At 50.2% G+C, this 15,152-nt stretch overlaps 1 protein-coding gene across 1 annotated transcript in view; it reads right to left on the bottom strand.

Moving 5' to 3' along the window:
• Nucleotides 1–760: 760 nt before the first annotated feature.
• LOC138762435 (ATP-dependent 6-phosphofructokinase, liver type-like) overlaps nucleotides 761–15,152 on the bottom strand; it is a 93,522-nt gene continuing 79,130 nt past the window's right edge. The window contains exons 15-19 of the mRNA XM_069936191.1: nucleotides 10,841–10,928; nucleotides 4,202–4,354; nucleotides 2,393–2,557; nucleotides 1,414–1,573; nucleotides 761–1,071 (exon numbers count right to left, since the gene is read on the bottom strand). Coding sequence (XP_069792292.1) covers nucleotides 761–1,071; nucleotides 1,414–1,573; nucleotides 2,393–2,557; nucleotides 4,202–4,354; nucleotides 10,841–10,928 — 877 coding nt within the window. The remainder of the gene's footprint in view (nucleotides 1,072–1,413; nucleotides 1,574–2,392; nucleotides 2,558–4,201; nucleotides 4,355–10,840; nucleotides 10,929–15,152) is intronic.

A 15,152-nucleotide genomic window follows, 5' to 3' on the forward strand; every position in this document is an offset into this window, starting at 1 on the left:
TAGAGAGGGCGCGAGGGGGGAGAGAGGGCGCGAGGGGGGAGAGGGGGCGTGAAGGGGGAGAGGGGGCGTGAGGAGGGAGAGGGAGCACGAGGCGGGAGAGGTGGCGCGAGGGGGGAGAGGGGTTGTGATGAGGGAGAGGGAGCGCGAGGAGGGAGAGGGGGCGCGAGGGGGGAGAGGGGGTGCGAGGGGGGAGAGGGGGCGCGAGGGGGGAGAGGGTGCGCGAGGGGGGAGAGGGTGCGCGAGGGGGGAGAGGGGGCGCGAGGGGGGAGAGGGTGCGCGAGGGGGGAGAGGGGGCGCGAGGGGGGAGAGGGGGCGCGAGGGGGGAGAGGGGGCACGAGGGGGGAGAGAGAGAGTAAGGGGGAGAGATGGAGAGTAAGGGGGAGAGATGGAGAGTAAGGGGGAGAGATGGAGAGTAAGGGGGAAGAGATGGAGAGTAAGGGGGAAGAGATGGAGAGTAAGGGGGAAGAGATGGAGAGTAAGGGGGAGAGATGGAGAGTAAGGGGGAGAGATGGAGAGTCAGGGGGAGAGATGGAGAGTAAGGGGGAGAGCTGGAGAGTAAGGGGAAGAGATGGAGTGTAAGGGGGAGAGATAGAGAGTAAGGGGGAGAGATAGAGAGTAAAGGGGGGTTGAGAGAGAGAGAGAGAGATCTGGGGATCTGGCAGCCACAGCGGGTACATCCTCAGCCAAGGGAAATGGTTCCAATGTCAGCAGTCACATCTCTCACCTTCGGGAAGTGCCCAAACGAGTCCCATTTCAGGAATCAGGGGAAGGTGGCTCGCTCCCTTGGCAGCTCAGATGCCCCCTCTGCTGGCCAGCTTGGAGCAGAGCCCCGGCTGTCGCATTGGGGCAATTCTCTGGACAGGGTTTCACCTGACCACTGACCTCTGGGGGTCGTGTTGAACCGATCGCTGCAGAAATTAGACCCAACCTCCAACTTCGCACTTAAAGGCAAAGGAAACACTTGGCAGTCGAAGGACCTACACGGGCTGCGGTAGACTCGTTCATGAGAACAAGGTATTGAGATGGTGCTGTGAGCAAGAGGGGCTCCCGAAGGACTTCGAGCAATGAAAACTTTGTGATCATGCCAGAGTGTACCGAACGTTTGAATGGGAGCCTGTGTAGCTTTGAATCTACGGCCACTCAGTGTCTCTTTCCCTTATTATTAGGGCTGCTGGGCAATGCTCACAGTGACTGCCTCACGGCATGTGTATCACGTACATTACCGTTTTAATGTGTTGCTGTGTGAAACTTTGAGAAGACAGTATTGCCTGTCTGCTTTCTCAACCTCTTAACCAGAATACCATATCCTGCTGCTGGAAACAGCTCTAACCAGTGTGCAGAATGATAAATTCCAAACAGGGATTCACTTCCCAGCTCTTCAAAACAGTTGTAATCTTCCCCCTCACATCCTACCCGAGGAGCAGCTCTGCTGACCATGCAGAGTGTCAGTCGTACGAGCCCCGGAGGCAAGGCCCAGGGACCCACCTCTGCACCTGGCCCGGGGAACCCACCTTATCACCAGCCCTCGCTGAACCGTAGTCTTCATCTTTCCTGTCAGGTGCTCCACGTTGGCCTGCAGAAACCCAGAGTGGGAGGGTGAGGCATGGCTCAGAGGGATCGACGCAACCTATGCCTCCTCCCCTAGGAGCTCACCCGATCTACGCACCATTCCCTTACAGCAAATCCCCACCTGCACCCCCGCCCCTCCCCTCATGGTTCCCCGTACCCCTCCCCTCGTGGTTCCCAACACCCTCATCGCCTCCCACCCCCATGCCGTCAACCCACCCCCCCACACCCCTCCCCTCATGGTACCACCCCACCCCTCACAGGCCCCCATACACTGCTGGCCCCACCCCCTCCTTTCAGGGCCCCACCCAGTCCCCTATCCCAAAGGGCCCTGCGCACAATACCTTGGCCTAATGGCATTACTGCACCTCTCGCTGCCCCCCAACCCACCACACACCCTCCTTCCCAGGCAGTGGGAATGCAGAGATTCCAGTGAGGGGGGAAGATCTGGCCAGAAGGTAGGGTGCTAGGATCTGTCCAAGAAAAGGGGAGGGATATTGATAAGGAAATGACCTGTGGAGAACGAGCAAGCTGGTGGACGAGATCCTTTGGAGAGCTGGCATGATTACTAGGGGCTAAATGGCCTTTCGCTGCAGTTTGACGTTGGCTGAGGGGGAATTAAACACACTTTTGGCAGGGTTGAGTCTGCCACACACAGTTACCAAGTTCCTCAGGAGAGCAGGAGCCCTGGCGTCGTACTGAAGCTGAAGGGCTTACGACTGAGGACAAGATGAAGGCTGCACCAAGGGTGGGGCGCGGTGACTGCCCTTGAGGGCGAATATCAGATCCCCCCGCACCCCTTCCTGCCAGCTGGAGCTGTACTCACCGTCAAGTCATGGATGTTGATGGGGTCTTCGTAGATGTAGGCAGCATCAGCCCCCACAGCCAGGGCTGTGGCAGAGGCCAGGTAGCCACAGTAACCCCCCATAGTCTCCACGATGAAGACCCGGCGCTTGGTTCCTGAGGCTGACTGCTTGATGCGGTCACAGGTCTGTGGGGGTACACACTGATTAGATGCTGGCCTAGCCTTACAGGAGTCCCAAGCTACGCCGAAAGCAAGCCCAAACAACTCCCAATCCAGATAATCCGAGATGTCCTCCTCCATACAAAAACATGGCTTCCTCTCATCCAGATCTCCTCCACTTTACACACATCTGCCCTCAGATTCAACAAAAACGGGATTCACCTTGTCCTCACCTACCACCTCACCCTCTGCAATTTTCATAACCTACAACATGATCCCACCAGCAGTCACATCTTCCCCATTCCTCCTAATTTAAGGAAAGCTCTCTCTGTGACTCCCTGTCCATTCATCCCTTTCCATCTTGCCACCTTCCCGTTACTTGGACTCACACTTCCTCTGTGGCCACCATTCGGGGCCAGTCTTTCCAAGTGAGATTGCATCCCATTGTGGGTTTCTCTGCATTGGAGTCAGGGCGCAGATCACTTTGTTCAGCACCTTTGCTCTGTCCGCATCAATGACACGGATCTCCCGGTGGCCAACCACTTGAATTCTGCACCCCACTCCCACACCAACATGACTGACCATGGCCTCGCGTACTGTCAGACCAAGGCCACCCATAGACTGGAGAAGCAACATGCCAGATGGCATCAACATGGACTTCTCCGGTTTCTGCAAGACCACTCCCCCCCCCCCCCACCACCGTTCTTCCCTTCTCCCCCAATCCTCTGTCATCTTTCCTCCGGCTCTTCACCCCCTTCTCTCTCCAAGCCTACCCCCCCTTCCCAGTGTGCCCACCCTTATCCCCCCACCCTTTTGTTCAGACATCTGCCTACATTTTGTTCATACCTTGTTGAAGGGCTCAATCCTGAAATGTTGGTGATGTACCTTTACCTTTGGTATGTAATGTACATTGTTTGACTGGTTGAGTTTCTCCAGCATTGTTTTTACATCAATCACAAGTGTATGCAGACTTTAGTCCCCCAAATGGCTCCCGCTGGGCCCCAGTAATTTTCTTTCAACCCTTTGGTTATTGTTATAAGTCTTGAGGTAACAAGACTTTGTGCCTACGTCACACTCGAATTAGTCCTTGGGGACTCCACCGTTCCTGGAGGGGCTCGCAGGTAACCTTGGAAGACAGTCATGCCGTCAACTCCAGCTACTGCCTACCGCCTGGACCATCATGGCCAGGCCCAGTGGCAGACCCACAAGGACATTTGTCGACTGACCCTCTCCCCTTTGTAATGGTGCCAAAGGATCTGGAGCGTGGGGCTAAAATGAAACCAGAACATAAGGAGCAACGTGAGCAGGGGCTGCATCCTTGGACATTCCACGTGCAAGTCAAGCACGATCTCATCCAAGTCACAGAAGGGATAGGCAGCTGGTGTTGGGTGGCACTGCAAACTGAAGTCCACCTTCTGCTCAGAGTAGCCCTAGGGATGACAGCCAGATCAGACACCTCTCTGAGCTGGTGATGGGGCGGTCTGAGAATCTGTCTCCCTGTACCAGCTGAACGTCTGACCATCCAACCCCACCCAATGGGCCAAATGACCTCGTGCTCCTGCCCAAGGGGTCGAACAGCCTCCTGTTGCTGGGCTGATCAGGCAATCACCCTAGCCCACTCCAATGGGTTGAACGGCCTGGTGCTGCCCCCCCACTCCGACCCGACCTTACCTCCATGGCTGCATTAACGGCGGTGTCACAGCCCAGGCTGAAGTCGGTCCCTGGCACGTTGTTGCTGATGGTGGCAGGGATGACGCACATGGGCACGCAGAGCTCCTCATAGTGCTGCCGCCCCTCCGTCAGTTGGAGGGCAGCCACAAAGGCCTGAGGTGAGAAAAATGGACCCCATTAACCTGTGCACTCCCAGCACGGGGTGGGGGGGGGGGGGAAGGCTGCATCTCCTGGAAGGGGAGACTTTGAAGGGGGTTGGAGAGGGACAGAGAGGCTGGAGATGGTCAGGATGTATCACCAATGAAGGGGAAAGGACTGGGTGATGTGGTGTAGAAAGAGGTGGTGAATGGGAACCCTCAGCGGATCAGACATCATCATTGGAGGGAGAGAAACAGACTGCATTTCAGCTCCACGATCCCACCACAGGTGAAAGGCCCGACTTCAAACGCTGACTTCAGTTTTCTCTCTCGCAGACGCCGCTTTATCTGCTGAGCATTTTCAGTCCACTCCAGATATCCGGCATCTGGTAGTTTTGCTTCAGAGTGGTGGATTTCATTTCAGGAGATCAGGGAATGGGGGGCCGTAGCTTGGGCTCCAATGAAGGTTCATCAGACACCACTCTCTCCACTACAGAGTTGTTGATGTGCAGTGGCGGGTGGCCATTCCCCCATCCTAACCCAGGCTCATAGAAAATAGGTGCAGGAGTTGGCCATTTGGCCCTTCAAGCCTACACCGCCATTCTATAAGATCATGGCTGATCAGTACCCGGTTCCTGCCTTCTTCCCATAACCCCTGATCCCCTTAGCCACAAGGGCCAAATCTAACCTACTCTTAAATATTGACAAGGAACTGGCCTCAATTACTTCCTGTGGCAAAGAATTCCACAGATCCACCTCCCTTCTCTGAGAGAAGAAATTTTTCCTCATCTCAGTACTAAAAAAACTTCCCCTTTATCCTTAAACTGTGACCCCTGGTTCTGGTTTTCCCCACCATTGGAAACAATCTTCCTGCGTCTAGTCTGTCTAAACCCTTAAGAATTTTAAATGTTTCTATAAGATCCCCCCTCAATCTTCTAAATTCCAGAGAATACAAGCCTAGTCTATCCAACCTTTCTTCATATGCAAGTCCTTCCATCCCTGCTATCAGTCTAGTGAACCTTCTCTGCACCCCCTCCACGGCGAGGATGCCTTTCCTCAGATAAGGAGGCCAAAACTGCACGCAGTACTCCAGGTGTGGTCTCACCAAGGCCCTGTGCAGCTGTAGTAGGATCTCCCTACTCCTGTACTCAAAACTTCTTGCCGTCAACACCATTTGCCCTCCTCACCGCCCGCTACACCTGCACGCCCACTTTCAACGACTGATGCACAACACCCAAGTCTCTCTGCATTTCCCCTTTTCCTAAACAGATACCTGGTGCTGCTGTACTGCAGTTTCCAACTTTTCAGCAGAGGGTGGAAACAAGGAGGATTTTTTAAAGGATTTTTAAAGTAGTACAGAAGTAACCTCCTACCTTGAATTGCTTATATTACAAAAAAAATCAATGGACAAACTCAATACAGAAAAGTGGCGGAGAAACTCAGCAGGTCATGGAGCATCCACAGGAAGTGAAAGTTGTAGCAAAGCATACTATACTGAGGTAAAAACGTGTTGGATGCAGGTCCATTTCCCGCGTCTTCCACAGCACGTCTGTCACTTTGGGAGCCGGTTCGCTTGCTGGTGAGTCGCCACATGACCCCCCCCTCCCACCCCCCCCAAGAACCGACAATCCTGCTGCGGATCCCCAAAGTCTGTATATTATTTTTGTTTGGGCAGCCTTCCTCTCACCTGCACAATGACTGGTCTGTCCAGATCCAGATGGGCAGGTTTGAGGTCAATTGCAAAAGATTCCTCTTTACCTCCGATGTCCAAAATATATGTCAAGCCATTGTATCTTAGTATCTCGAAGGGACCCTCACACAGATGCTGGAATGGTGCTGGGGTGTGCTCCTTTCTGTACAAAAACGCACTTGCAGTCCTGCAGGTTCTGGGGTATACAGGACTGGGCCTGTCCATGTTTCTCAGAGAGCTTGCTTCGGGCATCTTCTCCTGCCCTCATGAGCCTGATACAAATTCTCCTGGAACCACCAGGGGTGTGCCATAGACCAGCTCTGCCGAGAAGGCACCTACATCATCCTTAGGTGCTGCTCGTATGCCCAAGAGTACTCACAGCAATTTTTCAACCCAGTTAGCTCCCTGCAGATGCGCCATAAGGGGCGATTTCATATGCCTATGGAATCTTTCTATTACTCTGTTGGATTGTGGGTGGTACAGTTGTGTGGTGCAACCTTTCTCCATGCAGGGTGGCCATTGCTGACCACAGGCTTGATGTGAATTGGGTACCCCTGATGTGTGCTGGCAGACCAAAATGTGCTATCCAGGCGGAAGACGGCCCTGGCTCAGGTGTTGGTAGTCATGTCTGCCAGTGGAACCGCCTCTGGCTACTGCATGGCCAGATCCACTATAGCGAGAAGGAAATGGGAACCACATGACACCAGCAGGGGACCTACAGTGGCGAAGGGGGGGGGGGCATGATGCGAGCCGCTGATGGTAAAAGTTCACCATTCCAACGAACTCCTGGAGGCCTTTGTAACTGTGCTGGGCTTAGCGAAGGCCCGGATCACCTCAACCTTTGCTGATAGTGGCTTTGCTCCTTGTTTTTCGATTCTACGGCCCAGAAAGTCAATGGTTGCTAACCAGAATTGACACTTGGCCGGGTTGATGGTCAGCCCAAAATTATACAAACAAGTGAAAAGCTTGTGCAGGTGGGACAGATGTTCCTGAGGACTACTGCAGGCGGCTAGGTATATGAAGGTAAAGTCGAGATGGCGTCCCACTCTGTCCATTAAATATTGGAAAGTCTGCACGTCAGTCTTGAGCCCAAAAGGCATCCTTCTGAATTCAAAAAATGTAGTAATAGCAGTTTTTGGAATGTCACCCATGTGGACCAGGATCTGATGATACCCCCAGACCAGGTGCACCTTGGAAAAGATGCGGGCTCCCTGCAGGATGGATGCGAAGTCCTGTAAATGCGGTACTGGGTAGCAATCCGGTGCGGTAACCTCATTCAACCTGCAGTAATCACTACAGGGTCTCCATCCACCTGTGGCCTAGGGCACTATATGGAGCGGGGAGGCCCAGAAGCTATCAGCCCGTGTCCTCCATCCTTTCAAACTCCTCCTTGGCCAGTTGGTTTATCTGGAGGGAGCCTGTGAGCTTGGGGCTGCAGTGGTGGCCCTTCGGTTGGTTTATGGTGCATTGCTGAAGTGAATTGCAGTGAGATTATTTCAGGGAATTCTGCGAACAACGTGGCAAATTCTTTCTCCGAAAGAGTAACGGAGTTTAAATGTGGGGGTGGCCGCTTGGCCTCACCTAGGGCCAAGGTCTGGAAAGTGTTGGTATGAACGAGCCTTCGTTCCTCTAAATCAACCAGCAGGCCACGTGCTCTGAGAGAATCAGCTCTCAGTAGCGGTTGTGCAACCACGGCCAACGTGAACGTCCACATGAACTTGGTATCACTGAATTGAAGCAGGATCCTACGCATGCCAAATGTCGAGAGTTTGTGGTTTTCTGTTACGTGTGTCACGCCCTGAAGGGGGAAACACGCTGATCTGAGCCCCTGTATCCACCAAGAAACGCCGGCCGGAATGTCTATCCCAGACATACAAAAGCTGTCTCAATGGCCAGGGAGGTTGGCAGCAGCGAGCTTCTGCGCCCCATCATTGATGGAAGAAACACCAATGGGTACTATCTTCAACCCGTTCTCTCCTGGCTAACTGGCAGTCTGACAACGGATTTGATCAACCTTGCTGCTGGGAGCGGAATCTGGTGACCGTCCTACAGAAGCTTTCTTGCTGAGCCCACCACAGAATGTCAGCATGGGCTGCGACTCTCCGTGGGTCACTGAAATCTTCATCAGCCAGCAACATCTTCTGGCAACTGCTCCAAAGAAAGCCTGCTCGAACATGAGACAGGGCCTATGGCCTTCCTCTAGTGCCAGCATTTCATTCATGAGAGCGGAAGCCTTCCAAGTAAATGGGCCACTCGCTCGCGTCGTGAGAGGCCAAAGGTATGGATGAGTGGAATCTTGACACCATATACTTACCCTCCTCCAGAAACTCGGCATGATGTCTCTTGATCCAGGGCACTTCCTACATAGTAGTACCACGTGTAATCAGATGTTATCAGCCAGAATTGGAATTGGGCTTCTGCTTAGTAAACCTTACACATGGTTGTGAAGTCCAAAACGTTGGCAATTTCAGAGCCACGGCATGCATCGAAGAGAAGTTTTCCATCTTGGGGTCCAAATATCATTTGGATTGTCAGGGTCACCAGTATAGCGAAGTATCCTATATTGACCTACTATAGATGTCTGTGTACACACTGTGGAATGGCTGAACGCGTTGTCAAATTGATGTTTACGCGGAGCAGTCAATGTATGCGTTGTGGAGTCTAGTGCAAGACTCCTGGTTTGCATGCTGGGCTTATATACATCACTGCTTCTGTAACATGGACAGGAAGTGACATAATCAGTGATGCCTTTAGCCCAGATGAAAACCTGTGTTGGATGCAGGTCAATTTCCTGCATTTTCCACAGCACGTTCACCATTTTGGGAGCCAGTTTTCTGGTAAGTGGGTGGCCACAAGGTAAATGTTTTGGGCCTGAGTCAATCATCAAGATCTGAGCAAAGAGCAAGCAGGTGGTTGAAAAAGGTGGAGGGGGGGGGTGGGGTGGGGGAAGGAGGAGGGAGGAAGGGACATGGGGAGGAGCACAGACTAACAGTTAAGAGGTCTGAATTGGATACAGGTGGGAGGGTAGAAGAGAAAGAAAGCTGAGAAGTGGGAGTACAGGGATAGGGAAAAAGACGGGGAAGGGGATTAACAGAAATAAAGGAGTTAATGATAATGTTTTCTGGCTGGGGACAGTGTTCCTCCATTTGCCGGAGTGCTCTATTTGTGAATGCATGAGGCCACGGACACATGTCGGTGTGGGAGTGTTGTGTGGAATATACAAGTTCTGCTATCACATCTTTAATGATGGACTCGTGCACTTTCCCACAACTGATTTCAAGCTAACCGGTCTGCAATTCCCTCCTTACTCTTTCCTTTTTAAACAGAAAGACTAATAAGTGAGTGGCCTCCAATTGGCAAGGACTGACCAGGCTCGGAAGAATGTGGGAAATGTCTACCGATGTACATATTATTTCGGATATGACTTTGAACTATTTGCCGAAGATGCATGGGAGTCTTATTTTAAATAATGTACATTATCTCTAGACATTCCTTATTACAATTTAAAGTAGTCCATAGGGCCCACTATTTCAAAGTCCAATATATCCTCTAAATGTGATCAGTGTACAACTCAGGAAGGTCCTTTATATTATATGTTCTGGTAATATCCCCTCCCTTTGTAACTAATGGAAAGAGATATTTACTACACTATCTTTAATTCTTGATATAAATCTGTCTCTGAGCCCTTTTTATTGCTATTTTTGGAAGGAGTGGACTCATGGTCTTAACTTTGAGTCCCTCTCAATCCCATGTGGTTGCTTCTGCGTCCCCGATTACTAGGAGGTTCATTCTGCTGTAGTGGAACCCTCTCACACAGACACAATGGTTATTGGATTTGATGGATCCCTCTCTCAATAGAAAATAAAGTGCTCAACTACTGCAATGAGCATTACATTATTTTCTCTCTGGGGTTCCTCTTTCAATTATTTTCAAAATTTATAGATCAATTATATTTGCTTTTCATTAAAAAAATTTCTCCTTCTATTTCTTGAACTATTAGTACTGAAATTAGTAGTTGACACCTGGCTTCAATAGTAATCGCTCAAATAGGTTGGGGTTAGAAATTTCATTATATACTTTTTTCTTGATGACATGGACCATATGTGTCTTGTTTACCATTGTTTACGATCTGTCATTTTAATTTACTTTTACCTGAACTTTTATTATCATTTGCATCTATGGATTTGATTTTGTTTTCCTTGAAAACCAATAAAGAAAGAAGTTATTTCTCAGACCGAGAAAGCAACTTAAAACATGTGTGGAAGCACAGAGCAAAAGTGAACATGGAGCTTCAAAAGTGGGTTTTGCAACTGGATGATAGTGTAGTGGGCATTCAATTTTAGGAATTATATGAAGAGGTTCGAGAGGGTGCAGCAAAGTTTTGCTGGAATGCCCTCCTTCTCTTCTCCACCTATTACCTCCTGCCTTTGCAATCACACCTCCCCCCCCCCCCCCCCCATCCTTTTGTTCAGATGCCTGTGTTTTTCCATGCCTTGATGAAGGGCTTAAGCTGCTTGACCTGCTGAGTTTCTCCAGCATTGTGTTTTTATGTGATGGAATGGCATGATGATCTTCGGCTATCTCATCGGTGGCCACAACATCATACGCAGAAGACGTGTACTGTATTCTAATGCTCTTAATTCTGTGGCCCTCCAGAGATTCACAGCTGCAGTGCCATTACTCATCAGCAGAGGGCAATGCTGAAGACTCAACTGACGGCAGTGTAAAGGCACTGCACGAGCAGAGCCTGGGAGTGGGTGCGCTGGGCGAGAGGGAGTGCTCCAAAGGAACGAGGAGCCGCGCACATCTCACCTCAAACCCTCCAATGATCAGGAGAGCGTGGATGTTGTGGCTGCGTATTTGCTTCACCAGTTTTTCCATGCATTTTTCAGGGAGTGTACTGCAAAACCAAACAAGACACATTAGAAGCAGGTAAACAGAGGGAAAGTGGACGAAAGTCACTGACCCGAGATCTGGGAGGTTAGTGCTGAGTGTGGCAGTGCAACAGTCACTGGGACTGACTTAAAAATTGGCAGCACTGGCACTGTGCAGACTCATGGAGACACAGTTCTCCCTCGCACGCTGCGACCGCCCAGCCTGATAAGGAGACGACAGTGGTTTATTTTAAAATCCTGCGACTGCAGGGTCTAGGCTCAAGATAGCGGCTCCAGTCTTCAGCAGGAGCCACAAGGGGTTGCAGACTCTGGGGGAGTAGTGATGATCCATGGGAAAGTGACCATGGTGGCTCGGAGGCTGATGAACAAACAGGCAGTGGGCTGTTAATGACTGGAGGCGAGCTCTGGGCTACTGGCGACGGCGGTCAAAGGACTGGCTGTAGAGGTACCAGGTATCGGAACCGGGAAAGGGTCTTCTCGATTGCATCAGACATTTGGATCTGGAGCACGGTTGGCTGATGGTTTGGACTGAAGGCCGTGTGGCTGTGGGGGCACTGGAGGTAAAGCCATGGACACTCAGTGACCCTGGGGGGAGACTCGCTTTTGCTTCTTTCTCTGACTGTAAAGGGCGGCGGGCAATTTCTGTTGATAGCAAATCTTTGCCTTACATAGACTAAAGGAAATTTCGTGTAATATTACATTGTCTGTTTTATTACATGACGATAAAAGAATCTTAAAACAATGCTTATAATGTTGAGGAATAAGCTGTCTGCATGGCAGGAAGATCACAGCAGTGGGCACAAGGCCAATCCCGCACAGTACAGCAAGTTGCTGCAACCTGAAACTCACTGCCTGTAAGATCATTGGAAGCAGATTCAATTGGTAGGGAACTAGATCAATACCATTGGGCTGCTGGGGAAAAGAATCAGTTGGATCGCTCTTTCAGAGGTAGACCTGTGACTTTAAAGCCAGCAGACAATGCCCAGTGAACAGTTGCTCAGACTGGGGCATTGCAAAACCCAGAGCCAGGATGAAGGACAACAGGCCTTTGGATTGATCTGCATGGAGGGAATGGATGCTTGTAAACCTCCAAAGTTTCTTTCATTGCCAGAATTCAATTTACCCCAATGACGTCAAGGGATTTATCCGAGAGCAGGGAGTTCCCTAAGTCAGCAGTTGTCACCTTAATCTAAAATCACATTAACTTCAGTGGACCTTACTGCAGAAAAGAATGTGTAAATGTTGACTTTAGCAAGTTCTTCGTTAGCTGTTATGTCCTTTCCAGCACATCTGACCATCTCTGTGAAGACCATGAAAATTGATGCATCACAGGAACCCAGGGTTTCATTTCCAAGGAGGACCAGGTGAACACAAGGTTCCAACCTCCCAGATTCACAGCGATGAGAGGTGTTTTAAAATGTTTAAATTTAGACATACAGCACAGTAACAGGCCCTTCTGGCCCACAAGCTCGTGCCCCTCAATTAATCTACAACCCCTGGTACATATTTGTTGATTGGAACAACTGGGAAAGGGTGGGGGGGGAGGTTCATTTGAAGGTGGAGTGGGGGAAGACAGGGATGCTGATCTCCTGAATTGTCATGCCCCATTGGCCACCAGCTCCTCTTGTTAGAAGGCACACATGAAAGGTTTGGACTGAACATGCTCAATGATGAGAATACCTTGGCAACCAAATTGGCAAGTTTGGTACGAATTGTAGATTGGACAGTGAAGGAGGGTGGGTTGATGTCATTGACTGAGGCACTGAGTTTTAAGAGACAGGCCATCAATGTAATTCATTTAAGCCGTACTTTGAAGTGTGGAGCAGAGTTCTGACAGTAGAGGAAAGATGTGGTTAAGATGGAGTGGGTGCAATGAAGATTCACAAGTTGCCTAGATTGGATGGCTTGAGTTATCAAGGGATTTCAGATAAGTTGGATCTATTTTCACTGGAGCGAAGGGGTGTGAGAGATGATAGGGTATCATAAAATAGAGGCATATGAAGAGCCAATGCTTATTTCCCACTGGCAGCTTGGCTATAACTAAGGGCATAGGTTTAATGTGAGAGGGAGGTGGTTTACAGGACATCTTTGGTTTCTGGAATGAGCTGCCAAAGTAGAAACAGTAACAACAGTTAAAAGGCATCTGAACAGATACTCGACCGAAAGAGCTCAGGCAGAGAGAAACATGGAATTAACGTAGGTGTGGGGTTCAATTAAAAATTACTTACAGCATGGCAGAAGCCAATCACAGCCATTTAAACCCATGCCACCCAAATTAACCTACGTTTTGAAGGGTGGGAGGAAACCCATGCAGACATGGGGAGAACGTATAAACTCCTTGGAGAGAGCGCCGGATTCGAACCCAGGTCGTTGGCACTGTAAAAGCGTTGCGCTAACCGCGCCACCCCATTAGTATAGACAGGCGCAGTGGTCAGCATATACACTAGGCAGGAGAGCCTGTTTCCATGCTGTCTGCCTGATACTATCAACTGAGGGTTATTTTGGCTTCAGTGCTGGGAACGTTGACCTGGGAAGGGATACAAATACTGGTTTGCTTGTCGTAACAGTGCACTGAAGGGTTTGGCAGAGAGGGCAGTGGGGGTGTCGCTCCAGTCCCTGTGTCTGGTGAACATCGTCCATCTCAGAAGGGTGTAGGAGGGCAGGAGTCGCCGAGATCCAGCAGATCATGAACTTTCGGTAAGAGGTTGCTCCCTAGGCTTAGAAATCTGTTGTACAAAGGGGATGTCATGGACCTCAGTTTGGCGCAGTGAGTAGGGTTCCTCCCTCACAGTTCCAGAGAACCCGGTTCATCCTGACCTCAGAAGCTTGCATATTCTGACTGTTCGTGTCCTCCCCATGTGCTCCAGTTTAGAACATAGGACAGGCCCTATAGCCCTCAATGTTGTGCCCACCCATATATTCCTTCCTAAAAAAAAGTACTACACCATAACCCTCTATTTTTCTTCCATGCATGTGTCTATCTAAGAGTCTCTTAAATGACCCCATTGTTACAGTCTCCACCATTCCCGCCAAGGCATTCCAGGCACCCACAACTCTCTGTACAAAAGAAAACACCCTTGGCGTCTCCCCTAAACTTCCCTCCCTTCACTTTGTGCACATGTCCTCTGGTGTTTGCTGTTCCTGTCCTGGGAGACAGGTGCTGGCTGCCCACCCTGTCTATGCCTCTCAGAATCTTGTAGACTTCTATTAAATCTCCTCTCATCCTTCTATGCTCCAAAGAGAAAAGTCCCAGCTCTGCTAACCTTGCCTCATAAGACTTGTTTTCTAATCCAGGTAACATCTTGGTAAATCTCCTCTTTCCCCTCTCCATAGCTTCCACATCCTTCCTATAATGAGGTGACCAGAACTGAACACAATACTTTAAGTGTGGTCTTAACAGATTTTTGTAGAGTTGCAACATGACCTCTCTACTCCTGAAAATCCCCCTATTAATGAAGTCCAGCATCCCACAGGCTGCCTTAACTGTCTTATCAACCTGTGCAGCGACCTTGAGGGATGTATGGATTTGAACCCCAAGGCCCCTCTGTTCATCCACACTCTTAAATAACCATCTCCTCAGCCTTCTGGTTTGTCCTTTCAAAATGCATCACTTCATATTCATCTGGATTGAAATCCATCTGCCACTGTCTGCCCAACTCTGCATCCTGTGCGTATCCTCTTGTAACCTTCAGCTCCATCCACAACTCCTCCAACCTTCATGTCATCTACAAACTTACTGACCCATCCTTCCGCCTCTTCATCTGGGTCATTTATAAAAATCACAAAGAGCAGGGGTCCAAGAACAGATCCCTGCGGCACTCCGCTGGTCAACGACCTCCCATGTCTCCAAGATGTGCTGGTTGGAAGGTAACTGCTGCTGTAAATTGTCTCCCCTTTGTTGGTGAGTTGTGGAAACCTGGGGAGAGAGATGATGAGAATGTGGGAATAACGGAAAATGGGATTAATATAATTAGTATGATTAGATGGTTGTTGGTCAGCTCCAAATCAGTGGGCCGAAGGGCCTGGTTCTGGACTGTATCTTAATCATCTATGCCTCTGCTAGGAAGCACTGACATCACCAAGGTGGAGTGTGGACATTTTGTCCCTGCACTCCTATTTTATGACCACCACGGTGTTAGATTGGCCTTTGGCTACGTGTTAGTTGCAGCTGACTGAGTGTTGAAACTCACTGTGCAAATGATCCTCAAAATACTCCCAAGCTGCTACTG

This window comes from Narcine bancroftii, chromosome 4 (assembly GCF_036971445.1).
Source record: "Narcine bancroftii isolate sNarBan1 chromosome 4, sNarBan1.hap1, whole genome shotgun sequence".
In the NCBI taxonomy this organism is placed as follows: domain Eukaryota; kingdom Metazoa; phylum Chordata; class Chondrichthyes; order Torpediniformes; family Narcinidae; genus Narcine; species Narcine bancroftii.